Below are 27,105 nucleotides of genomic sequence, written 5' to 3'. Positions count from 1 at the left end.
CGGAGCGAGTGCGGGTGCGGAGCCGAGGGGCCGGTGCGGGTGCGGGGGGAGCGCGGGCACCGGTGCGGGTGCCGGGGCCGCGTGTGCGTGCGGCGCGTCGGGCATGGGCGGGACAGCGGCGCTGTGAGTGCGGGCCCGCAGAGAGGGTGTCCGGCGGACTGGAAGGCCACGGGTCCGCGTTGTGCCGCCCGGGGCCGGGGACCCCCGCAGCTCTCGGCAGCCCGAGCTGTCGAGGTTTGAAATGCTACTTATGCCTGCCCTCGTGGTTTGACGTTCTGAGAGATCCCTGCTTGCTAGGCAATCTTATCCCGTGCAGGAGGCACAGCAGGACCCGCGAAGGACGAAAAGACTCCGTGTTTCGTTTCTCGTTCCGTTCCTGATGCGCTGGTTGGGGCCTGGGTGCAATCGGTCAGCTCAGGAAATCCACCTTTGAGCTGCTCGAAGGACCAGCCTGGAGGTCTCACAGCCTTTTCTTTTATAACCGTAAGGGCATTCCCATCACACTTGGTTCATAGCAGACAATAGGAGGGGAAACAAGGCTGTGTGTAAACTATTCTGCACAGGGTGGTAATATGGTGGTGTTACAGCCTCCTTCATGCATAGAGCCCCTCTGCCTTATGGCACGGAGTTGAAACGTGTCCATTTTCTTGCGTCTTTGCTTTTAGTAACAATTTTGCTGTTATGAATTGCATAGTGTGAGAAATGCTGAAATTAAAATATAAGCAAGGCCTAAGAAACCAAAAAGACGGGGAAATCTTCATTTCAGCTTGAATCTGCAGGGCTTAAAATTCTTGAATCGGCTGTGTGGGAACAGGAAGGATCACTTGCTGCCTAGCACCTGCTGTGCTTTCAGTAAATGCTGACTTGTATTTTTAGTGGGTCTGTTGGTATTCCCTTTCCTCCACCACCTCTTCAGACTGACACGGAGTGCAGCTTTCCTGCTGTGGATCACCAGCAGACCAAGCTGTGAGTTCATCCTGTATTATCTTCAAATAGGTACTTTTTGCAGTTCTGTGCTCCATGAAATATCTCACATCTCCATGGTATCCATTCACTGACTCATCAGAGATCTGAAGTTTTCCATACATAGTGTCTAGCTGCCTGTTCCCTCTCAGTACACCAAGAGACCTGGAAGATTTCCAAAGTGGTTTGCTAGAGCTCTTTGCTCTCCCTTGCTCTAAAGAAAAGACTTGTTGAGCTGTTGAGACTGTTTCTTTAAAACAGTCTTTAAAAAAAGCTTTAAATGGGGGTAACAACTAACTTCCTTTCAAAGGAAGGAGTATGGTTTGTTTGACACAGCAACGTTTTCTACAGCTACAGCCATGGAATTCAGTAGAGAACCATGCACGAATTGGGAAGAAACCTAAAAAGATGGTTGTTATTCTTGACACAATGTGTGGTTTGTTAGGTCTTAACAATGCTAGAAAGAAAGGAAAATAACCCCTTGTGTGGTGAAGATTACATTTATGCCAAAAGAAATGCTAGGAGGTTTCTCTGTGCATTAATTTTGGGGTTTACAGGCCTATTTAAGTTGGAAGAGTACTCCTAGGTTTCTCCAGTCAGAACCCTGCTTCAAAGCAGGGCTAAGTTTGAAGGTCTGTCAGGATGCTGTATTTTGCAATCCTTAATGGTATTTAAATGCTCATGAAATCTTGATGAGCATGTTACCAGGTTATTGTGGATTGTAAATTTTCTTTATAGGAGGTAGCTTACAAAGGTATTTGTAATCATGACTCATTTTGGGGGGTGGTGGAGAGGTGGGAAATGTCTCATAAAAAAATCCGCTCAACTTGTTTGGGATGCGCAAGTTCTGACAAAGCTCTGAAATATTTTTAGGCTTGATATGGAGCGTCCTGGGGAAGCTGGAGTGGGAGGGGAAGGAAGAACAAGCAGTGGTCAAAACTACTTTAGGCTAGAGAGTATTTGCTAGTGCAGTCCAACTTGCAAGACAGTTTTCTTTTTAGGAAAAGTATGTGAGGAAATCTGTTTGCTACTCTGAGTCTTACTGGCATCTTGAAAACAGAGGGACACAGCTGCAATGGGTCCTGTTTACACTGTTAAAATAAATGTTTAAGGATAGCTGTCCTCTGAATGATAATTTTTTCTTTGGTTGTGGGTGGGAGGGAAATGAGACATCTAGAAAACAACATTTTAACTGGTCTTGACAAAAGTGAAGACCATCCACTGGCACTTAACAGGATTAAGGTTAAACTTGTTTAAATTCTGGTTAACTGAGTACTGACAGGCCATAAAATAACTCACTGTTATTTTGTAGATCTCTTGTGGTCAGCACAAAAACATACACACAAAAAGTTGTTTTTCATTTTTTCTCTGGCCTGTACTGTTTAAAGAGGAGTGTTCATTCTTTTCTGGAAGTTCTAACAGAGGCTAAGAGAAGTTGAAGATCTGATAATCCCAGAGAAAATGATACTTTTTAGCAAAGGGATGTTGCCATTAAAGCAGGTAACTGACTATAGAAACACTTGGTTAATTCTCTATAGAGGTACAGCCTCTATACTAATAATTTTTTTCCTAATATTGTGCATTGTGATGACTTTTTAATTTTTTCCAGGGTTGTTTGTATTGTTTTGGCATACAGTGTGCATGTGTGAAGGGGTTAGATTTAGAACAGGCTGAAACGCAGGGAAAACTTTACTTGTAAAAATATCCAGCTTACAGAGGAGCATGACTTACCATGCAGATCTAAAAGTTTTGCGCTGTGTTCCCAGCTTCAGAAAGGCTTTCTGTAATTCCCGTTCCCTGTACCTACCCGCCCCATAAAAAGGGTTTAGTTAAAAAAGAAACCAGAAGGTTGAGCGATGAAGATACCTTTAAATGAGCCTTGCCCTGGGTTGGACAGCCGTGCTGGCGTTTGTCGCAGCGGGGCGGCCGGGGCAGGGCTTGGCAGAGCTGCGGCTCCTCCCAGCCCGGCCCGGCCCAGCCCAGCCCAGCCCGGCCCGGCCCGGCCCCGCAGTCGCGCTCCGCTGCCGCCCGCGCTCCGCTGCTGCTCCGCTGCCTGCGCGGCTCCCGGTGAGTGCCGCGGGCTTGCGGGATGCTCTCATGATTCTCGCTTTTAGGGTGCTTTCTTCTGTCTCCTTATTGCTGCTCGGTGTTTAAAAACCTGATCGCAAGGCACTTGTGTTTGTGTTTTAATGTTGGGGAGGGGGGGAGAGTTGTGAAGTCCTTTTGAGCTTCAGTTTTCCTTAATCAACAGCAGCTAACCAGAAATGGAGCTGCTAGTGGCAAACGCTCTGCTGTATTCCAGTCAGTCTCGGCACTTGGGGTTCAATGACATGATGCGTCAGCCTATCTCGTTAGACAATTTTAATCCTGCCTGCTGCTTCGCATGCATATTTTTCAAAGTGGCTCATTATGGTGTTTGCTTAGCAGGGGAGGAATTTAGGTATCACACTGCAGAGCTGCATTTTCCTTTTTCCTATTTATATAAATAGCAAAAAATTCCCATATTTGAATAAGGTTGGGTTTTTTGTCACTGTGTAAAGAGTGACAAAGAGTCCAAGTACACTTAATGATCTCCTGGATCAATAACTACTGATTGGAAGCCGACTTTTAGAGATGCTCTTTATGCTAATAAAAATGAAATTTTTATTAGTGTAAAAGAGTGAAATGTGAGAACTACTAGAACATAAATGTGAGAACTACTCATTAATCACTTGCCACAGATTTGGAATATTTTTGTACACAAATGATGTGCACAAGGGTTAAATAGTTGGGTCCCCTTCCACTGCCTGTAACTATAAATTAAGAAAAAGAAAAAAAAATCCCACTTCTTGACCTGATGAGATTGAAATCCAAATAATTGGGTAATCAGGCTCTGGGAGGGGAGTACGGCTTTAGCCAATTGGGTATGTTACAGAGATTTTAAGTATTAACACAAGGATATTGCTGCATTACATACATTTGGAGTGACATTTGCATCATTCCAAAGGCTGGGGTCAGGATGGTCTCTGATAGGTGTCAGAGGCAGATATAAAAAAATGCCATTAGAACATGACTTCATGTTTGAAAGAAGTATGTAAAGAAAGCAGATATAGTCAAGGAAGTTTTGCCTTGGTTAGAAACAAGTGGTGAAATAGGGTGGGATCTGTTCTCTTATCTGCATGATGTTTGTGTAAACTGGCCTTGTTTCTTGCTCAGGATCATGGGTTACTTACGTTTTTAGATACCATGATACTGCCTCCCTTGAAACCAAGTATGCTGTTAAAAGAATAATGTGATCTTTTTTTTATTTTTTGTTTCCCAATGTTGCATTTGCTTATCAGTAGTATTCTGGACCTGGGTTTAAGGATAGAAAGGGGTTTTCTCACAGAAAATTCTGGGCACAAAATTGAGGAGCTACTCCAAATTGTTTCTGAAGTCTGGCAACAGCTAGCTATGGAGATAAAGATGATGTGTATGTCTGGTTTATTAGCAGTCACAGTTCAAAAGACTTTTCTTACATTTATTGAGGTGGGAACATCACCCATACAAAAGTATATACAGACAGCAGTATTTACCAAAATATTCTATCAGGAAATAGGTGTTTTGTGAAAAAAAAATTTGATTCTCCATGTTTAATGTTGTGTGAGTGCAAATATACAGTCCTGTGATGTAAGTTTACAGTAACTTCTTGTGCTGCCAAAACTCCAGTGACTTCTGTACCAGTTATTACCCAGAGATAGATCTTGAACTTTGTCCATGAGGCAGGGCTGTTGTGATTTCCAGCATCCTCATTAAGGGATTCTGCCTCACTGGAAGCCCTTTCCAGGCTTGTGAAACACTTGCAAGGGTCAGGATTGGGCTGTGGGGGCTTGTGGAAGATGGTTAAACAAAATTACCTCCTAACCTGAGCCACCAGTAACCACAAGCAGGGTTTGTACTTTAAGGTTGGAATATTTGTATGTGATGGTTCCCATTGCAATGCACAGTTCCAAGTGGTGGTGTGAGTGCAGGCTCTTTGTTCCTGCTGCCCTTTCTGCTTTAGCAAGAGTGGCAGTGAGTTAGCATAGGGAAAAAGGTGCTGACCCAGGAATATTTGTAATGTCAGATCACTGGGTAATAAAATGGTTGCAGGTCTACATTTTTCTGTCTGCAGGCATGAGCTCTAAGTTTGGCTTTGTGCCTGCTTTTCCTTTTCTCAGTGGGGAACTCGGTGGTTCTCAGTGGGGAACTGTAAGGAATGTGAAAGGTTATCAGTTATGATGAACCAGATACAGCAGGTTTAGAATTTTTTGCCCCAAGTCTTCTATAGTATATTTGTAAAGTTCACTGTTTAATATAGATTAGTGTTTGTAAAACATTTAATTTACAAATACTTCTCTTTTTTTTTGTTACACCCATACACTTTCTCCTCATTGCATCTGAGCACTTAATTATTGATGTTTTTGTCTGGTGGCAGGGAAGGAGAAGAGCACCTTGTCAATGTCTAGTTTTGATGTGGGTCAGGCACAGGACTGGAATGTAATTGCTATCTTTTAAAACCCCTTTCAGTACATTATTAAATATACAGATCATCTCCATTAAACCAAAAATACCTGCATGAGCTTTTAGTTGTTTTAATCCAATTCCTCATCCTCTTGCATCATTGATGTTCAGTGTCAGAGCTGTTCTTTCTTTCTGTTTTCAGAAATGTCCTTCCTGCCTGACCTGGGGGCCTTCACCATGGGCATGTGGTCTGTTGGCCTGGGAGCCATTGGTGCAGCTGTGACGGGGATCGTCCTTGCTAACACTGACTTATTTTTGTCCAAGCCAGAAAAGGCTACATTGGAGTTTTTAGAGGAGATAGAGCTAAAAACTTTGGGATCAGGTAAGATTCTGGCTATTTAATTCTTCAAGAATTGGACTTCTATAAGAACGTTTCTAAGGCCAGGGCTGGAAGCACTTTTCTTAGTCTTTCCTAGTTATGACATGTAGTTGAGTGTCCTTGATATCCAATACTTGTGGTGAAGGAAAAACAACCAAAACTCTTATTTATCTCTGGATGAAACAAGACACACTTCTAAAAATCAATAATGCAGTAATCTCCTCTTATACATATAGGTTTTTTTTCTGTTAGAACTATATCTGAATGTGGAATTCTCTGCAGTGCTTTGTGTTGGTCCATAAAGTATGAATAGTTATAAACAAGACTGGCTGATATTTATTGTTGGTGTTGTTTCTCCTGTACAAACAGAAAAAAGGACATTCAAAGCAGGTGAACTGTGGAAGCAGAATGGTGCAGTGATCATGGCTGTACGAAGACCTGGATGATTTTTGTGCAGAGAGGTACTTGCTGGGCTTGAAGATTAATTAAATAGATTTGAGATCTGCTTGCATAAATAGTCTGTAAATAAAGGGAGGGGATGAATAGCACAGTCATCAAATGCATCTAAAGTGTCTGAAAGGTTTTGTTTCATGGTTCAAACTGGTCATCAGCTACCAGCATACTTAGTTTCTTGTGCAGCTGGTTTGTATGGTCCGGGTCCTGAGCTTTTTCCTTCTGAAAGTGATGGTTACATTATTTTTATATCTGCCAGGGACCTAGCCCATGGTAATTAGAAAGGGAGGTTGCACAAGATTCAATTGGTAATGAGTCTTATGAGCTATTTTTATATATATAGTCCAAAATAAGTCTCTGTGAGACAGGTAGTGTCTGGTCAAATACAGCCCAAGACTGGATTGGCAGAAAGCCATCAGATAAAGCTCATCTGCAAAAAGAGGTGTGCATGGAGGGAGTGCCTCTTGGTTCTGGGTGCTAAATGTGAGCCACAAAGTACAGACTCTGAAGATAGGAGATCCTGTTCCATAACAGGCTGGGTTGGAAAACAAATTTTGATCCTTAAGTTGACATTAGGCTCCTTGGGTGGAGCTCCTTGGAAGCAGACACCTAAAACACAATTTGAATGTAACGAGTGCCTGGGAACAGCCATAGCTTGTACCGTGGACATTATATTTCTCATAGCTATAAGGGAAAAATAGTTATTGTGTTGTTACTCACTGTTCTATAACATGGAGTAATTAATATTGTAACCTCTTCCTTAAGGCATCTGTTCCCATCAGTAGCAACTGCTTAAATACGTGTAGAATTTGTGGAAGATTCCAGTGCTCTGCTCTCTGAACAGGTGTAGCGTAGGTGGGAGGAGAATGCACTTAGGTGCCTGACTCTGTAACACACACTCAGTCAGGAATCCCACAGTGATTTTTTTATTATCAGCAGCAGTATTACTGAAAGTTTCAGATTTGCCTGTCTGTTCATCCCTAACTGTTTGCTCCTTGGTATTCAGTAAATTCTAGACGTCCTGCTAGCCTTTCAGTTAAGGTATTTCAGTTAGGCGACTGAGACTGATCATGTAAACTGTGTCCATGTTTTTAAAGTGTGGAGTTGATTTTTTATGTGGGAATTCTGTCCAGAAAAAATTACCTTTCTCCATGGGAGATAAGAAACATATTTTCAGTGCACACTCTGATCTGTTCAAAACCTCAGGGATCTTTGTATAAACTGTGCTAATTTGGCTTCCTTTAGGAGAACAAAAACCCAACAGATGAGGGTGACACCTTACACTCTTACACACCAGAAAAAGCAGTTTTGCTTCTGGGATACTGAAAGTCTATGAAGGAATTCCCTGTTTTTTGGTTTTGTTTTTGTTTTTTTACTGGGGGAATTAGGAAGGAAAGTGTATCTTCATTACTTACTGTAAACTTGTATAGCCTGCTTTGGTGCAGAACCCTCAAAATACTTTGCAGAAGGACTGATAATGATGGATGGAAAAAAGGATTGGAAATTTTGAAAAAGTGAACTGATGTGCAGGCATTATATTTCTAGCATTCTCAAATACTTCAGAAGATAATTGAAGCTCTATTACAGGCAAAGTATCTCTACAGCTTTAAATTAAATGTATATTTTATCCAGCTCAGAAGAATCTGTTTCCTCCATGTTTAACAAAGAAAATTATAGTAAATCTTATGAAGAGCTGCCTAGGAGTACAACTAGTTTAAATGTTACAGGTCTGTTTCTGTCTTGTGCCTCAAGCTAGAAGTTGTGTATCTCTGATGGTCTTGAAATTCTAGGTGAAGCTTTGCAACCTCCATTTATTGACTGAAAATATTTGGGGTTTTTTTTCCTTTGCTTAGGAGGCTTCTGAGCTCTCCTCTCTGAAACCCCAGCTGTCCAAGCTGGGTGTCCCTCTCTATGCTGTTGTTAAAGAGAACATAGGGACTGAAGTGGAGGATTTTCAGCATTACTTCAAAGGAGAAATCTTTCTGGATGAAAAGGTATAGTTAAGTTGGTGTTCTCCTTTTGTTTAAAATACAAATCTATGAATGCCCTCTTTGAGGAGGTTGTATAAATAAGTAGAATGTAGTCTGATTGAAAAAGGATTTAGTAGCACTGTAGTTTAAGAAGTTAATTGGCTTTGTTTTTCTATATTTACACATCCTGCTGAGCTTACAAACTGCAGTATAGGTGTGCTTTGTTAGTGCTTTGATATCCTGCTGTTGCAGGATGATTTCTCCCCTTTAGCAGGTAAACAATATGGCCTGTTAATAGTTATTCATTTCTTTCACTGGCTGTGTGAGTTTATGATGTTTATGGTGTGTGAATCAAGGTTTGAAGGTGACACATATAATTAATTCATGGTGTACAAGCCAGATTGCAGTGATATGGCTTGTTCCAGGACAGTGGCACGTGCTGGATTGTCAATCTCATGTCCTGCAGAACCACTGCCCTGTAGTACTGAACAATCTAATAGATGATCCTTTTATTTTCTCTCTCCCCCCTGCCTGTGTGAAAGAATCAGACTGAATTAAAAAAAAAAAACACCAACCAACCAAAAAAATATATTTATCACAAAGCACTCCTGTTGTCAGCAGTAGGGATGTAGGTGTACATGGGGCTTAAATACTTGTGGATGAGCTTCAAATCCACATGAATGAAAAGTCCTTTTACCTTTGTTTGCTGACATATTTTCTGTTCCCCTGCAGAAAGGCTTTTATGGTCCACGCAGACGAAAAATGATGTTGTCAGGCTTCTTCCGCTTGGGGGTTTGGCAAAATTTCGTCCGTGCTTGGAGAAGTGGATATAGTGGAAATCTGGAAGGAGAAGGATTCACCCTGGGAGGTGTATATGTCATTGGGGCAGGAAGACAGGTACTGCAGGCCGTCTAGGAGGCTTTTTTCTCTTGTATAAGATCAGAACTTTGTTTCCTGGAATTGTTTGGTTGGGCAGTGGATCTTTTGCTGGGAGACGTGTCTGAATTTCTCTCTTGTGTCTTTGACTAGGGTGTTTTACTGGAACATCGTGAGAAAGAATTTGGAGACAAAGTCAGCCTTCCATCTGTCCTTGAAGCTGCTGAGAAGATAAAACCACAAGCTTCATAAGTGGAAAACATTTATGTTTCCGATTAGAGCTTGAAATGTAGAATGCATTCATGTCCTAAATGTGCGGTGTAATTGCTTAACTATTTAGTGATCAAAGCACAGGAAAGGTTCTCTATTCAAACATAGAAAAGTATGAAAATCCTCTTGGGCTGTTTTTGGTTCCTTTGCAGCCTTCCAGGTGGACAGGATTTCGACTGGTCCTTTGTACCTGACTATTAATGAAAGGCTGGGTCTAAAATCTGACCTAGCCTAGATGTTTTCAGTCAGAAACAGTCGGTTGAAAACCTTTCTGTCTAGGGAAACAAAACTCTTCTAAGGGTGTAGTAATGGAGTACCAGCTGAGGGGAAAAGATAATAAAACTTTATATAAATGAAATGCCTTTGGGTTTTGCTTTTTCATTAACATGTAAATACATCTATGTTTCTAGAAGACTACACTCTGTCATGCTAACACTTGAGATTTTGCATTCAAGACATGCCACTATGTCTGCACAGTGAATTTCTTGTTAGTTTACTACTGGTTCTAGATCTTCTAAGTCCATGTGATTCCCTGCAAGGCAAATAGTTGTGGCTCAAGGGCAGGTTCCTTTTTGTATTTAAGATTCTTTAAAAAAAATTTGCATCCATATGGATAAAATTCTGACCTTTTTTCCTTAGTATTTATGTCCAGGTAAAACTGATTTTAGAAAGATAAAACTGATTTTAGAAAGATATATTTATACTCTCTTCAGAGTCTGTTCTTCACAGTTCCCAGAAACAGCACTAGCAGTGAGAATTTTGAGGGATTCATATGTTTCATTTGGAAACTAAATATAAATTTGACTCATTTATGCTACTATCAGCTGAAATTTGTGTTTGACTGTTTTGGGGGATGAAGGACAGAACAGGATTTGGAGAGCATAGCAGCAAATGGACTCTGTGATATGGACTTTCTCTATAAAGGCTCTCCTCAGAGCCATGGACAGGTGCAGAGAACCATGAAATAAAGAATTGTGCCTGAGGACTTCTTTTCCTGGGTTTTGGCACTGAAAGGCAGTACTGGTATCGTGTGCTGACACAAGCTCCTAAAAAGTTCAAAGCATTATGTAGGTGTCCACTTGTTTGCAGTCAGCATATGGATACTTGGGGGTGCAGGTGGTAGGGAACACAAGAGATGCTAAAAGCAATGGGTGTGAGCTACCATTTCCTATGGTTGCAAGAGGCTATGAATAACAAAGATTTTATAGCAGCATATTGTGGCTTGTCCCAGGGGCTGTTTGTGCATTTCACAACGTGAAACGTGAGAAGCATAAACAGTCCTTGGAGAATGGAATGGAAGCCAGATAAATTCCTATAAATTGCAGATGAAGTGCCTGTAGAACCTGCTGAATCTGGAAAGTATCTCCTTACAATTTTGTGTACAGGCACTGATTTCAACCCACTCTGTCAGAGCTGGCTGCCCAGCCAGGCTGCAGGGAGCCTTGGGTGATGACAAGGATGCCATGGGGCTGCAGCCCTGCTCTCAGCCTGCCCAAGGGCAGTGGCAACAGAAGCAGGAAGCTCTGCTGTCCAGCATTAGGAATGTTCATTGGATGTATAATGGCTGTCAAACATATAAATCATTACACTACAACATGCTGAAGTGTTCCTGTAGTGTAAAAACATTTTTAAAAAGAGCCATGAAGTCTTTTAAGGTTTATTAAAGTTCTCTGCTTTGGCAGATTCCCCAGAGGAATGTATACAGAAACCACATCAGACAGGTCTTTTCCTGCTTTAAACAGCATTATTTCCCATAAACAGTTAGTGCACTTCTTGATTTGAAAGTTATATAAGCTTACATGTGTTTTTAAGTTTTCTGACCATGTCTTTCAAAAATCAAGTACAAATCTGGAGCCCTAGAAGGTCAAAATGACATTTGAAATTGTTCTGAAAAATTGTTATTGATAAATATGATGATTTTTTTCAAGCCAACCTTGGGATTACTTGGAGTTGACTTATCTTTTCTGAACACCGTATTGCCAAAATAAAAATGGGAAGGATACAAAATAGGTGGTACATAGCAGATAGGGACAGATAATTACCTCTGGAAATGGGCTAACCCAAATAACTAAAATTAGAGAAAAATAGTAAAGGAGGAACAAATTAAATCTAAGCAAATTTCCAGTACTGCAGACTAAATTTAGAATGTCGACTGAAAAAAAAAATTACAGTTTTTAATTTTGTTGTGCTAACAGCTACCTCTGCTGGCCCAGTTCCTTGTATGCATTTAATGTTTTGATTTTTTTAACATAGCATGTACCCAAAATCTAAATCACTTCTCAGCACATCAAATATCCCATCATACTTTAACACTCAGCTAGTTACTGGAAATTAATAATTAAAAGTTTGTTTGTTATTCTGAATGTGCATTTTGCACCCACACAGTATGATAGTCTATTTATCTTTAAGGTTGAAGATGGATCAGGTCAGTAGGAAAGTGCACAAAGTGCAAGGGTAGGGCTTGAGTAGTAGTAATTTCTCTTCCATCAACTTTTCCGTGTTTATCAGCCCATTTATCTTTTCTTCAGCACATAACTGGGGTTAATGAAAATATTTCAAGAATGAAAATGCTGTGAAGTCATTGATGTAGGCGTAATATAGGAAAGTGCTTTTTATTTGACCTTTAGGGATCCCCAATTGCATTTCCTCTTTGCAGTGTCCTTTTAGAGCCATTAGAAAGATTGCCCCAGAGGATGTTTTTGGTTCTGCATCTTTGTTTCCCCGCGCGCGTTCTCTGTTCCCGCGCTGTCAAATCGCCTGCCCTTGGTGCCATTCGCGAATTTCCACAATGAGACGGGAATGCCAAGGGATCCCTGCCATTTTCTGATGCCTTTCCTGTGATGCACTGTGGTAGGAAAAAAAGGAAAAAAAAAGAGCAAGTTTCTCTCCGCACCGCTGGATGTCACTGCTACCCAGGCAAAGCGCAGGTCAGCGGTGAAGCCGAGGGGTTTCTGCAGCAGAAGGTTTGGAGAACAGGTTTGGAGAACAGGTTCCAGGAGCAGACCGCTGTAGGGTCCGATTCGGCTGGAAGAAAGCTGTTGGAACAGACATCTATTCCTGCGATCTTTTCACTTGTATGGACGCTTTCCTTTCAAGAATAAGAAACTCGGAGGAAGGATATACTGTATTGACGGACACAGTCTGTGGTATATAGATATTTCTAAGTGGAGGGAATAAATTATTAACAGACTCACTGCGATGCTTACAAACTGTAATCTATTGCGCTTTTGTGGTACTAATTTCATCTCCTGCCTTTGTCTCACGGACTGTCCGGGCTCCATCGAGGGGGCCGGAGCAGAGAGGTGCGACAGCCGCTGCCAACAGCAGAGGGAGGTGGGGAAATGCTGTGGGGCTGAGGATAAACTTAAATCTCTGATTCAGCCTGATCGCCTCGAATTTTATTTGGTGTCTGTCAGTTTCATCCTATTTCATTATTCTTCTAATCGATCTCCAACGTGTTATAAAGGCTTTCGCTGAAATATTTCTGCTTTCTCTTTTAGATCCAGCTGCTGATTTCTTTGTATTTGAAGTTGCTTAAGATCTCTCAGTAGCTTCTGTGGGCTTTGTTTCCTTGCACACCCCTCTCTCTTAACCTCATAATTATCAAAACCACATGCCAATTCCAACTCTGATTTCTGGATGCCTCCCTCCATAAATAGAATTTGTTTTTACACTGAAAAATGGTATTTGGTGATAATGTTGAACATATACAGTGGTGAACTGGTCAGGCCATTTCCCACCAGCTACTCCTCATGAAGATTTCATTTATTTTAGAAAACGTTTTGTAGTAGTCAGAGGAAAACAACATTAAGAAACCATACATGAATATCGGCTTGCACATGTTCACTTAAAAAATCAGATATCCTATTTTCATTCCTGTGGGGTTATTACACCTCTTACTGCTCAAGTGACTGTCTTTTAAAAGTGTTCCAATTTGCTCTAGCACTTAGTTAATGGTTTCTGTGATGGATGAGATTTTTACTACAACTTTCTTGACAACACAGTGAAGCACTGTGCGGAGATAATGTCAAAGGCAAATAAATAGGACACAGAGCTGTTGGAACCAGCTCCATGCTGACAGCGAACACACTCAATTCAACTATGCTGTGAACTGCTAACGCTATCCAAGTTACAAACAGTAAATTGCAAGAGAACCTTATTTTATCGACAGATGCCCTTACTAATTCCACAGTCCTTGCATCCTAAAGCTGCTGAATTTCCCTGAAATTTCCCATTTTCCTTATTGAATCTTAGAAGTTACTATTGCACCATCTTCCTGTCTCTTAGAGAATCAGCGTACTAGAGCTTTCTGCCTTGGCTCTGGATTTTCTGAAGACAGGATTCAGCGCTCTGTGAGATTACTTCAGTACTTCTGAGATGGAGAAAGGATCTCTTCTAGCTCTTCTTACCATCTGATAATGCAGTGACCTTTCTGAGCTCCCGTTCTCCTCTTCGATTCTGCTCAATATTCAGGTAGTTCTTCTGGCATCTTCTGTCAGCTTTAACACTCAGTTCAATTTTGCTTTGGTTTCTAAGAAGGCTTGAGCAAGCTTGGGGGAGGCTCGTAAATAGTCCCCCTCTTTAAAAAGAAAAAAACAGCAACAAAGAAAACCCCAAAACAAACCAAACCGTTCATTTATTTAAACAACTGCGTGTGGGAAATGTGAAGGAATCTTGATCATGTGAGCGGTGAGTGGGTGACACACTGGTGTGTATCGGCTTTGTCAGACATCCGAAGGGGTTGGGTGAGGGGAGCTGTGCATTTGCCATTAATTCTAGCACGCTTTTGGTAGCCAGCTTTGATGAGTGGAGAATCAGCAGACTAGAGAAGTGCTAAGCTCACACCTTTGATTGCTCAACTGCTCCTTTCAGTTCAGTGCGATCGCTGCTGTCTTTGTGAGCGGGCTTGTTCCTGATCCAGGGGGAATAAGGGATTCCTCAAAGTCCAAGAGCTGGAGCGGGTGAAGAAGCTGTAGACAATATGAGGCAGCCTGTAGGAAAGAGCCCGTGTGGTGCTGCACTACCTCCCCTGGCCTTGCCTTCCTGCCACAAATGTATTTTCATAGTTAGCGAGACATTCACTTCACTCTATGTATGAATGGAGGTGACAGAAACGTTTCCCCGTGTCAAGAGAGATCAGAAGGTGTGGAAAGGGAACAGAAGGGGAGCGTGGAGGTCGGCAGCCGAGCGAGTCGGCAGGGGAGCATTTCCCACCTGCCAGGCGGTGGCTGCCTTAGGTGGGAGCTATCACCCGCTAACTAACCGGCTTTTAACGCTCAGCCCTCCCTGCCAGCGCCTTTCTCGGGAGGTGTAAAAGCTCTTGGACGCCTGAAGACTCAAAATACTCTTCAGGGTCATTGTATTTTATGTCTTTCCTTCGCCTTCCGGCTCTCCTTCAGCGTGGCTCGGCATGCGCTGTCTCTGCCGCGCCGGTTCGTGGTCCGGAGCTCCGCGGGGCAAAGGCGCGGCCGCGGGCCGTGCCGAGCTCCGATCTCCCTCCGCAGCCGCGGCGGGCCGGGCCGAGCCGCAGAAGGACTCCGAGACAACAAAGGCGCGGGCCCCGCCGAGGGGCCGCGGGAGGGACGGCCGGGGGCGGGGTGCTCCGGGCTGGGCTGAGGGCGGGCGGAGCCGCGGAGGCAGAGCCGCGCTTCCTGCACGCCCCTTTGTGCGGAGCGCGGCGGGCGGGCGTGGCCGGGGCTCATTTCCGCGCTGCCTGGGCCCGGCGGGCCGGCTCGGCACAAGGGCACGCCCGGCGGGCACGCCTGGCGCTCCGGCCGAGCGGACGCGGGGAGCAGGCTCCGGCAGCGCCGCCGTGTCCATGGACTAGCCGCGGCAGCGGAGGGACCTTCGCCCACCGCCGCCTCGCCCTCCGCCCGGCTCGGCGAAACTTAGCGAGCAGGCTGCTGCCCCGGTGAGTCCCTGCCCGCCCGTCCGCCCGAGGGTCCGGCGTGCCCCTTTGCTCTCCCTGTCTTGAAACGCCGGCATTTCTGCCGCTCTCCCCGGAGCAGCTCCCCGCAGCATCCCCGGGGCCGGCGAGCCGGGCGGGAGCAGCCCCGCTGCCCGCGGTTCCCGCAGCGCGGCGAGCCCCTGCCATTGTCCTTGTCCATTAAAGGAAGCCGCAGGGGCCGGGTGAGGCTTCCTCTGGGAGTTCGGGCTAGCTTGTCTCGTTGAGGTGCCACTTGGGAGAAAAATAGTAACAATAACAAAAATTAAAATAGTAGAAGAAGGCCTTTCGGAGGGCTGCAGGCAGTTTGCCCGCTCCGTTCCCCGCCGCCGCCCCGCTGCTGCCGGACCCAGCCCTGAGCCCAGCCTGTTCAGAGGGGGCAGCGGCGCAGTGAGTTTAAGGATTGAGGCCCGTAACTTAATTTAAAAAATATTTTACTTTAACTGCCTGTCGGCTGTGGTAATGAGCGACCTCTCTGGCACCCTTTCAGCCTCCTGCCGTAACAGGCCCGGCCGTGGAGCGTGGGAGTACAAGAGGTGATGCTCCGTGGTCAGTTTTGTTTTGGCTCTTGCTTTATCTTCCGTGCCCTGTGTAGGTTTAGCGATTTCATTCTGAGGCACTCTGAATAAAAAAAAGAAAGGAATAAAACCCCACAAAGAAGCCTAACCCATGTTGTAAAAGAAGCTACCTGGGTGTTTTTTCCTTTTTTTGATGGATCTTCCAAGGAGGTGGTGGTGGAGGTGTGAAGGATATTTTAAAATAACTGACAGGACAAAATTCTCCCAGCACTGCTTTTTAGTTTGGTTGGATTTTTGTTTGTTTGTTACAGCGACATAAGCCATGTGACCTAGAACTCTGGATCAAATGGAAGGAAAGCGGTGTGTTGTTCATAAGTGCTCTCTGGTGAGGTGATCCATCTCTTTTCTGGCTATCTCCAACAGGGAGTAAGGCATCAGTACTGAGACACTTTATACTCACAATAAATGTGTGAAACTTGACATGCTTTTGGTGTGGAAAGTTGAGGTGCTAGCATTATCTGCTTGACAGAAGAAATGTGTGGAGAGAGAAGGGATCTGGTGGGAATTCAAGTTTAGTCATTGGTGGGAAGTTGGAACGAGCTGTGGTGGAAACTGCTTTTGCAGTTTTTGATTTCGTTTGTGTGTTTTGGATTTTTTTAGAGGAATTCAGGATACTTCTGTTCATAGAGTGGTGTTCTTTATCCTTTGGTTAATGACACTAGATAAAATACTTTAAGGGTGTGATCTATATCCTTTTAGCTCTGTTCTTGGAGGATGTAGTATAGTGTTGTTGCCTGTCCTTAGAAGGTTGTCTTGTTCAAAACTATAATGCCACTGAAACAGGAATGTTTAGAAATACCTTTCCAGAAGTTTGTAAGTTTATTTATATTGAAAAAAACAATGTGCAAGTAAGTTACGCAGTTGGCGTTTTGTTTTATGTTTGTTGATCTTGTTCATAGGTGGACTTGCTGAAGGTGCAGCCTGTGTCTAAATCACAGTCATGGAAAGCTGGTTTTCTGGGTGGTGTGTGCTCTGGGTGGTGTTTTTTGTTTTTTTTTTTTTAGTGTAAGTCGATCCAGTTATCTTCCTTTGTAGCTTCCTTTTTGTTGCTGCCTTATCTCCAGTCCCCAAATCAGAAGAAAACTCACTTAAGTCTTGTTCTTGTTTCTGGGCACAGACTTTGTCCGACATGTAGTGCGTTGTAGACAAACTAATCTTACTGTTTCCAAAACCTCTTTCCTGTCCTTCCTGCCTCCTTATGGGAAGCAGGAGGGTGGCAGAAAAAAAGGAAAATGTGTGATCTTTTGCTAGGAGCGGTGTCTGTGCAGAGCATTTGTATGGGTGACATACCTGACAGGACTGCAAGGGAGTGTGCTCTGGGATGCCTTTTACTGGCGTTAGGCCTTGTAATACTTAATGAAAGGATGATAAAAAGCCCTTGCTCTGAGCCCTAAGATGCTGTATAACTGGGGTACTTTCTTTGGTATTGAAGGCATCACTTTTTGCTCTTGGGTATAGCAAGAAAATTGTTGACATGGTGTCTTATGAATTTGGTTGTATCTAGATGATTGAGTTCATTTTATGTTTCTAATGAATAGCTGAGAAATATTGGATTGTTGTGAGGCTGACCTCTGATTTTCTTAAAAACTATTTTTATTGAGTTTATGAAGCTTTTGTGGGTGGCTACTAATGTGCCATTACCTGTAAATGGGTGTTTGGAAAAAAAAGGAATTTTTCTGCTGAAAAACTGCTGCAATGGATTCTCATAGTCTGTCAAGTTTCTCATTGTGGATTAGGTGTGGTACAGTTTGAGCACTGATAAGTGTGAATAAATTAAACTCTTGTTTTGATCTCCTTGTGTTCAGAATTCTCATTGGGGGGTATGTGAGGGGAAGTGGAGTTCACAGAGCGATTGTCAAAACTGTTCACAGATCCTCTCTTTATTTTTTTGATTTTACAAAAAGTTTCACCTGGGTGGGGTATGGAAAAATCTGTGGATTTCGGACACACTTTACTTGTGAGCCCTCTGTGCCATGTTGCTTTGCATTGTGGCTTCCTGTGTCAAAACTTCCTGTTTTTTTGGTAGAACAGACTATCATGCTTTGCCACCTGTGGTACATTTCTAAGGGTAAGAGGGCTGCAGTTCACAAAATCCATGAACATGCTGTGGTTTGCCTTTTGCTTCACGCTGGAGTAGCTCAGATAAAGTAAATAAGACCCTCAAACAGTAACTGGTGCAGGGTGTTACTAAAGGGGAATTAAGAAGTTATTTCTAGATGCAAAGGTTATATTCTATATCTAAAGTATAGTCATTTGTCTTCCTCTCTGGTATTGCCCAGTCCTAAAGTCTCTGGCTCTTCCAAAGCTCTGCTGTTGGTGGCTTGGGTGGAGCTACTGATGCTGCCTTCAGCCCCCAGTGCAGTTTGGACAGGAGCAGGATCATTCTCTGTGATTCCTTTGCTCATACTCAGACAAAAGTATCTCATGAAGGTTAAGAACAACATCAGATATAGTCAGACTAAAGCTTATCGAGGTTAGATATGTGTGGGTTTTCAAGAGTAACAGTTTGGATCAAATTCTTCTATTTTAGGATTGTCACAGGTGAGGATAATAGCAAAGTGCAGGTGTTGAGGATCACCTGCAAAAGTGGTGATCCTTAAAAATTGACTGCATAAGATATTGTGATGTTTGCAGTTGAAACAACTGCCTTGAATGGCCAGGCTTTTGCTAAACTTTTTGATCAATCTGACATAAATCTTAACACTGAAGCTCTCAGATAGAAGAACCACTCTGCTTGATTATTCACGTGTGAATTCTGTTATCACTTGTGCAGAAAACCTTTAACAAATGAAAATAAAATACACTGGCCACAATAGGAACTATATCCAAACCCAGAGCTCTTAACTGGGTTTAAAAATAGGTTTATTTTCTTTTCTGGTCCAAAGTGTGCCTCAGCCCCTGTTTGGCAGCCGGGAGGGATCAGCACTTGTTTTGCTTCAGAGTTTCCTGTCTTTTTACAACTCACTGGGAGCCAAGCAACAGTGTTTTGTCCTTTTTATTGTACCACAGCTTATGTATGATACATGTGAGTGGAAGAATTTCTGCTCTTATCTAAGGTGAATGTTTTATCTGTGCTTCTGAGAGCTCTTTCTGTGCCATTGTCTTTAGAAGCTGTGCAAAAGCTGAAAATCGTAGGCCTGTCTTCATCCTTAATCTGAACCTGGGTAGGAAAGGAGAGGGTGTAATAAACAGAGGGCTCTGCTTCACCTTCATCTCTGTAGTAAGCGCTGTTGAATGTTGTCTTGGTATTGTAAAAGAGCTTCTGTGGCATTAGAAAAGAACTTCTGCCTGTTTTATGTTTATTATGTTCCTGGGCTAGAGAACAAGCATTTATACCAAACTGATAAAGGTCTTCCATGGGAAGAGCTGTCCTGACACCCCCTGATGGGCTTGGGGCTCTTTGGTGCTAATTGGCTCTGGCACTTGATGTCACTTGGCACTTGATGAGCGTGAGCTTTTGGCTTTAGGGGCTGTTTTATTTTGGCATTCTCGTTCTGTTTCAGGCAGGTTGGTTGTGTACAAGCCCAAATATGTTCATGTGGCCCAACAGCCCTTTCCAGAAATCTCTTTTCTTCTTTTAACAGTTTTTGTTTCCTGCTCAAAGACTAAATGATTGATGCTTGAGTCTCTCTGGAAAGGAGCTTTCTCTAAATAATTGATGGACCTGAAGGTAGCAAAGTCAGGTGTTTGCGTTGCTGCCCTTGCAGCTACAGGATGAAGCAGAGTATTTGGAGGCAATGGAATGCTGTGAATTTTAATATTTTTTAAAACCTCATTTGTTCAGCTTGGCAAGTTGTGTACTCTTGCTTGGGCATAAAATGGGTGCTGAAATATGTTCACTGACCTCTAGAAACTTCTGGAGTAGAAAACAAAGGGAATAGCCTCAAGTGACTTGGATCTGGAGGAAGACACCTGAGAGGTTGGATTTTGGTCTTTAGGTGACAGCAGCCTTCTGACTGACAGGGAATTGAGCTGATTCGTTGGATGCATATTGCTTTTCCCCCAACAGCTGGTTATTAGATGGTGCTCAGGGAAGGACTTCATGGGAGGTGAAGTGGTGTGGCTGTATCGAATAAAGGGTAAAAACAGCAAAGCTTTCTACCCTGCCCTGAGTAGTAAGTTACTTCAGTTTAGCTGCGTGGCAAGCCTGTGGAGGAAGAAGGTTCATCAAAAGAGTTGTCTGACTTGAAACTAATGGAAGGCAATTAGTGAGATGACTCTTGGAAAGCAGTTGGCGAGATGACTCCTGGAAGACAGCAAGGCAGCTTTCTTTGCCAAGTGTCCATCATGCTGCGCTTGCAAAGGATATTTTGATTAAGTCATAGCAGTGGTCTGCTCCTGCAGGACAGGGGAGTGTTCAGCTGAAAGAGCCTGTCCAGCTGGGGCAGGTGAGAAGGGAAGGTGTAGTTCAGCTGTGTGGTGGTGTTTAATCTGAGCAGTGCTGCTTGTGTAGCCAGTCACGCTGTACTGTCAGCCCGTTCAGGCGGCAGTTTCCTGTGTTGTCATGCTGTTTCCATCAGGAGCCATGCTTCTCATTTTACTGAAGGCACAGGTTAGGAAGTGTTTGTGTCTAAGCTCTGCACCTTCTAATTCTGCTGGCATGTTTTAATTAGCTGTTGCAGAGACTGAGGTCTGTGTTGGAAGGAGCAGTGACTTCGTCCCTTCACAGCCTTTGTTGCCCTGATCTCTTAATGGCACAGTGTTGTTCTTGGCATCATCTTGAGAGGTGGAAAGCCTGTTTTTCCTCCTTCCCCAGGGGCAGACACAGAGATTTGGGCGAGACAGTGGAGGCTTTCTCACGACCTGCCAGAGCACTGGCTTTGGGGGGAAGGGCTGGAGCTGTTCAGGCATGGGCTTGTCCTGAAGCAGCATTGGTTTTTGTCTTTTTAATCTTTTCCCTGTGGTGTGGTAGCATGTGCAGGGTGCTCTGCAAACCTCCTTGCTCTAACTCCTGAAGCATTAATTGTTCCTGTGTATTTGGGCTGAGACACTGACTGCTGAAGTGGCTGGGATTGTGAGCCATTGGTGAAGGCAGTTTTGTCACATCTGTAAGATTTGCCAGTGCTGCCTTAGAGGTTTATCGGCTAGTTGGCTTTTACAAGTTTCATGAGTGTGTTTCTTTACCAGAAAGGAGGTAAAGAGATAAATTACATGGTGGTTGAGCTGTCTACGTGGCCACGAAGAGCCATCTTGTCTTGTGGCTTGGAAGCTGGTGGTTGTCGTCCTTGGCAAGTAAAATGAGGCTGTCCTGGTTGTTGTGAATGCAGCTGCTGGAGGTGGAGGGCAGCAAAGGAAAGCTTTGAGGGCGTTGTCCCCAAAGCCCCTATGCCTTTCCCCAAAAAGCAGCCTTCCCTGGTGCCTCACTTGAAATGAGTGTTGCTCTGGTGTTGAAAGCATAGGCCCTGGTAATTGGGGTGGGAGGGGAAGAAAAAAAGAGATTTTGTCGATTGAACTCCACATCTGGTTTCTGTGACATGGAGTCAACATTGCTTAAACAGCAAGTGGGGAATGTAGCTAGTATTATCCAGATATTGCAGTCATTACTTAGCGTCCTCATTATTGGAGATCAGAGTTCAACCCTGGAATTTTAATTTCTTTTTTTTTAACTAAGAAATACCTTGATCTGATTTAAACCTTTAAAATATCTATTTTATTATATGTAGTAGAGATGTTTATATATATAGGAGTATTCAGTGTGAAGGCTAAGAAATATGGTGTGGATGTAGACAGGCTGCACATTGTATCCAGAGCAAGGAACCTTTTAAAGGAAACAAACCACAAAACCCAAAGCAAATTATATGCTCATCACTTCTTTGTTGTATATTGCTATAATCAGTCTCTCAGGGTTTTTTCTTATGAAAAGAGAAAATGAAGATCTATTCTTATAGATTGAAATATAACTGGAGACTGAAAACAAGTGGCATTCCTGGAAGTGGAGAAAAGTCACAATATGTATATACGTTTAGGATATTCCCTGAAGAAAGAGTGTATTTGTCACCAAAGAAAGGTGGTGGCGGCTTCCTGTCTTTTTTCATGCTATGAAGAGGTATAGCAAATGGAGGGGCCCATTCAGTTCTTGAAACTTGGTCTATGTGGAGGTATGGGAGGGAGGAGACGAAGTGTATTAAATAGGTTCTGTTACTCTTGGATTACTAAACAGAAGTAAAAATATTCCCCAGACTGGAAGTTCTGTCTCCTCAGATAAGATATTTGCTTTGTAAGGCTTCCAAAACCTGTTAGAAGGGGGGAAAAAATCAAATTACATGCTTCTTGTGCATTAAGACTTTGAGTTTTGCCTTGCATCTGTTGATGTTACAGAGAGTTGGTGTGTATCTGCTCTCATGAGAGGTAGTAGAAGCAACTGGGAAGTTTGGGTCAGCTAAGATTATTCTGGTTGCTTGTTCTGACAGGTTTTGCACCCTGGGGTGGATAAATTCCTGCTCAGGATGACTTAAAGGGCTTCCCAATACTTGAACGTGCTGTGAAGTAACAGGAAATCATGACTTGTGGCTTATTATGTATAGTGAATAAACTGCAGCACAGGCAAGGTCCTATTCAGATTAAACTGATCAGTAGCTTTATTAAAGGAAGTTTTCATAGTCACTAAATATTTTCTAAAATTAGTTCTAAGATGTTAAGGAGGGATCTGTTGAACTGTAGTGGTAGTGTCTAGTGTTGTTTTCACTTTGGTATAATCCCACTGAGCTTTAACTCCAGAGGTTTAACCAATAATGCTTTTGAGGATAAGATCAGTGAAGGCCCTACATCCTGTGCTCCTGCTCTTCTCTGCATTTCTTAAATATTAGTAAAAAGATGGATGTCTTACAAAAGGATCCGTCTCTCTTCCACTGCATTCTCCTTATGTTTGGAAAATTGCTGGCTTTTAGATGAAGTTTACTTGTAACATTTCCTTTTCTCTCTGTTTCCAGTGCTATCTCTTGCTTTAAGTCAGAACGTGGAGTTGATGCTTTGTTTGCAGTCAGCTACTTCAAGCAGATTTTCCTTGAGCTAGGTAAGAGATCCTTGCCTTTCAGTTGGTACCTTTTGTCGAGCACCTCTGTATGTTGAAGCAGAACCTACCTCATCTGTTCAGTTGCTACTTCAATCAGCCTGAGGTCAGTGGGGCAGAACTAGCATAAATGTACTGAAATTCTCTGAATAATTGAGTTGTGTTTCTCCTCAGTGCCAATAACTAAAAATATTTGTAGTTTGAATTTACATTGACAAGACTTCTGTTGTACAGTGTCATTGATTGGCATTCTGACTGGTTTGTATAAATGAAAATATGGACCCTTTGGCACTTCTGTTTTGCTGATTTTGTTTTAATATTACTAGTAGCTTTTTTTTTTTTTTTTTTTTTTTTTTGCTGAGTAGGAATAAATACTTCTTCACATGGAAGCAAGGCCAGCCAAAAGTATCCTTTGTAGCTTCTGCATGAAGAATAGTGAAAAGTGAAATTGGTAGAATTGCTGTTATCCTCTGTTACAGCTTTTAAATTGCTGTGGCAGCAGTACTGAATTCTGCTTGCCTTTTCCAAGTCTTTAGTGTAGTTCTGTTGGTTTGAGAAATCCGATGGAGCTGAAAATATTCCATGAATAATAGCTTGAATAGCTCCTTAAATTACAGTTGTGCAGTGTAGAGCTTTTATGCCAAAGGATTGTTGATGTTAGTCAAGTGGGGAGTTCAGAAGAGGTTCTTGATGACCATGTAGCTTATTCCCAAAAATGTGGAATGTCCACTTTAAGAATGTTACTCTGAGTTCTGGGCACTTACATGGTGTTTTGGATGCAACTCATCCACACTGAAGTAGTGACTTGGCCAAAAGTGCAGCATAATGAGTGTGAGGTATAGAGACCTGGAGTGGAGCTCTTCTGAATTGCTGCTTCCTTGTTTGGGGTTTGGAAACGCTGGTGTGTGTTTCTGACAAGTTTTCCTAAGTTGTAGTTTGCGATGCAGTAATAGACTAAACCCTGGTCACTGAAATATGAAACCCTTCCCAACAGGCTGGGGATTTGTTCTTCTCTGAGGGGCTGTTTTTTAGTGCTTACAGTGGAGCAGCTTCTGCTTGAAATATTCTTTGAGGTCTTTGAGTCTTCAGCGCAGTACAAAATAAGGGTCAAAAAGATGATGTCTTAAGAATTCTGTCTGGCTTTGGCCATATTTTCCATTGAGTTCTGAGATTTGTTGCTTGCCATTATTTTTCTGGCGAAACAAGGATACCTTTTAATGATTTGTCTTTCATCATAAGTCTTTCAGTTTAAAAAAATACCTTTTTGTTGATTAATCCTCAGGTTTCTTCTAAGAATGAGCAAATGTTTCTCTGCTCATCTGAACTGCAGCAGAACTAAATAAACTATACTAGTATTCCTTAAGAGAAGCTTGTCTGTTCTTTTGGAGGCCCTAGTCTGAGTTTCTTTGAGGCAAAATTGCGAAATGACACATGCTTGCTTGGAGTTCCTGAGTCACCAGCAGGGCCACTGTGTTTCCAGGAGCAGATTAGCCTGTAAGAGCATCACATCCTCTCAGTGTCTCTTGCTTTTTGCTGTACCAGCTCAGCCTCTTCACATGAAGATTTGATGGATGGCACCCAGATACTCTTCTGAGCATTAGGACCCCTTTGGTGGTCAGTGTCTTCTCTGGGATGTGGAATGAGCAATCTGTAGTTGCCTCTTAGTTGTTCCATTTTTAGAAGGTCCTAAGAATATCTCTGAATTTTTCCTGGTCAGCGATTAGGCTGCCTTTTACCTTCACAAAAACCCCTAATTATTGAGCACCTTCAAAGAATTACAATTTTTTTTAATGGCACCATGTGTTGAATGAGCTGATGCTTTTTGATATATATTTGGTCTTGATGGAATAGAATTGAGTCATATCAAAACAAGTCATAGACCAAAGTACATCTCTTGCTGTATTTTAAAAATTCGTGCTCCTCAGCAAATTCTTCTTTGTCCATTTGCTTCACCAGCTTCGTATAGATGCAATACTTTGTATTGAAGAACAGTGCTGGAGAAGCCAACAGCTTGGCAAGTGACTTTTTTTTTCCTCTTGCCTCAGTTGTGCCCCTGTTCCCCAGCTTCATCTTTCAGTGTGTAAAGCAACTTCAGGTGTGCTGCTGGTGTAGGCTGGCACTAGAGGGGTGCTGTGTTTCCATGGGCACATTCATGGGAAAGCTTTTGCTTGTTCTCCTGCCACCTCCTGACTGCCCCCACACTGGCATTTGTACATGCTCTGGCAAGGCAGATTGAAGGCTTAAACCTATTTACTTCTTGGTGTGTGGTACAGGATTACAGGATTGAGCTGAAGATTTGCTGGTGGTTTGCTGTGTGGCTATTTGCTCCACTGAGTAGGTTGATTAATGGTTGTGGATTTTGGGAGGGGCAGGGAAGGGGATCAGGACTTTATATGGTGTCAGTATTTGCTGAACTTGAAATTTTAGTGTGGCTTAGGTTTGCCTTGTAAAGTAAACATCTCTGGAGGATTAAAATAATTTTTGGATCTAAATCTAACAAATTAATTTGTTGCAGTTCTAGACTTAACATTTTATCTGTGAGGATTTCTCTGCATATCTAGGTTAGTCAACAGATCACATTATGTGTTTTATGAGAGATAGGAATGTACATTAGGAATATCACTGCTGTAGCACTTTGAAGGTGTTATATGTAATGAATGTAATTCGCGCCAGTATTATATGATATGTGTAATATTTGATATTGTTACAAGCACACGCGGCAGCATTGGGTGCTGCCCCCACATATTCGAAAACCGGTTTCTGACAAAACCTCATTTGCAATCTAATCCACGTGGCTGGCCCGGAGATGGGCCGTTTCTCTCGGGGTGATACAGGCGCTGATCATCCCGGCAAGGACTGGAGATTGGGATGGCTGGAATCCTCCGGGCTGATACATCTGAATGCCTGTTCCCCTAACTCCTTCCAGAACATTCATCACCGCCGGACCACGAATTGTTCTACTCCGGCACAGAGAAAAGAGACTTGATGAATATGTGGGACTTTGCATGGGAAGAAAAGATGGATTGCTGAAATCCCGGCCTCGGGCAGAATATTTCCTGTAAGAACTGCTTGTACCAGGGGTGGTGTGTGCATGGGGGAACCTCTGCCGAGGCTGTCCGCTCTGTGCCGCACCCAACCGATCCCCGGCTCGGCACTGTCCTTTTCCTTGTGGCTGGCTCAGAGAGAATTCGATCTTAAATAAAATTTTTATTTTTTTCATTTTTAATTTCACCGGACTAATTCTTATCTATAACAAAGGTAAGAGTGGAATTGTGGGTGTTGAAAAGCTTTGGAAATGGTAATGTCTTCTTGATGAATGGCTATATTTTCTCCCCTCTCGCTAAAGCTGTAAACAACAAGACAAAATTATATTCTACCAAAGCAGCAGGGCTCTGTGTTTGATTTTTAAAAATTCCTGTTGCTGTGAGTGGGTGATAACTGTCAGCTGACAGAATGTGACTTGCTTTGTCTGAAACACAGCAGAGAACGTTATTAGTCTGTGCTGCCCACATACTGCTTTAATCTTCCAAGTGCTTTTAGTATTGCCTAACCATAGCCACGCAGCCTGTGCTCTGAACAAAGTGAATTACAAGCAGATTTCTGAACTGGTAACAGATGCCTTCTGTGTTAGGAAACGTGACTGCTTTTAGTATAAACACAGGGAAGGTGGCTGTGTTGTCTTGAGTGGACTGCTTCATTTGTTTGTAGTATTAGGAGAAAAAAAAATCACATATCAGATTTATTATGCTACTCCCATACCAGTCAAACTGTGTTCAGTGGTCTGTCAAGAACCAAAAGAATTCTGATGAAGGTAAGCACAGAGCAAGCCAGATCAGTTCTTAAGATAGGCAGGTGTTTTGGGAGCTAGTATCTGTCTGAGAAGCTGTGTGCTGTTACAGGACAGCTTCTTGCTAGTACTGGTAATAAACCCCTCTTCATTCCTGAGTGTTTAGAGGTGTGTATGTTGAAAAAAGTATTTTACTTTTTCATTCTGCTAAAATACTGTGATTGGTATTGACTGGGGCATCTTAGCAGTTGTTTGAAGCACGGAGAAATGACTTGCAAGCTGGTGGTCAGAATAGTGATGTTAGTGGGGAGTAGTGCTTATGAATAAGGACCTTTTAATCCTCCTATTCCTGTGAATTGTTTCAGAGAAGTTGGGACTGAACAGTTGAATGTAAGTCCAATGCCAGAGAGGGTAG

General features: G+C 42.8%; 2 protein-coding genes across 4 annotated transcripts in view; both read left to right on the top strand.

Moving 5' to 3' along the window:
- The first annotated feature begins 316 nt into the window (after positions 1-316).
- On the top strand, positions 317-9,730 carry PRXL2A (peroxiredoxin like 2A). Of its 2 annotated transcripts, none has more exon segments than NM_001193526.1 (6): positions 317-457; positions 5,627-5,806; positions 6,173-6,264; positions 8,110-8,250; positions 8,959-9,123; positions 9,256-9,730. In NM_001193526.1, coding segments are annotated over 5 exon segments (675 nt in total). In that variant the 5' UTR covers positions 317-457; positions 5,627-5,628; the 3' UTR covers positions 9,355-9,730.
- Positions 9,731-15,095: 5,365 nt separating this feature from the next.
- The window catches only part of TSPAN14 (tetraspanin 14), a 34,413-nt gene continuing 22,403 nt past the window's right edge, over positions 15,096-27,105 (top strand). The window contains exons 1-2 of one of the 2 annotated variants that reach the window (XM_030275866.4): positions 15,096-15,283; positions 22,824-22,906. The gene's annotated coding sequence lies outside the window, so the exon portion shown is untranslated. The remainder of the gene's footprint in view (positions 15,284-22,823; positions 22,907-27,105) is intronic. The other variant, XM_002193905.7, reaches the window with a different exon arrangement.

The sequence above is a fragment of the Taeniopygia guttata genome, chromosome 6 (assembly GCF_048771995.1).
Source record: "Taeniopygia guttata chromosome 6, bTaeGut7.mat, whole genome shotgun sequence".
In the NCBI taxonomy this organism is placed as follows: domain Eukaryota; kingdom Metazoa; phylum Chordata; class Aves; order Passeriformes; family Estrildidae; genus Taeniopygia; species Taeniopygia guttata.
This window is presented reverse-complemented; position numbering and strand designations above follow the sequence as displayed.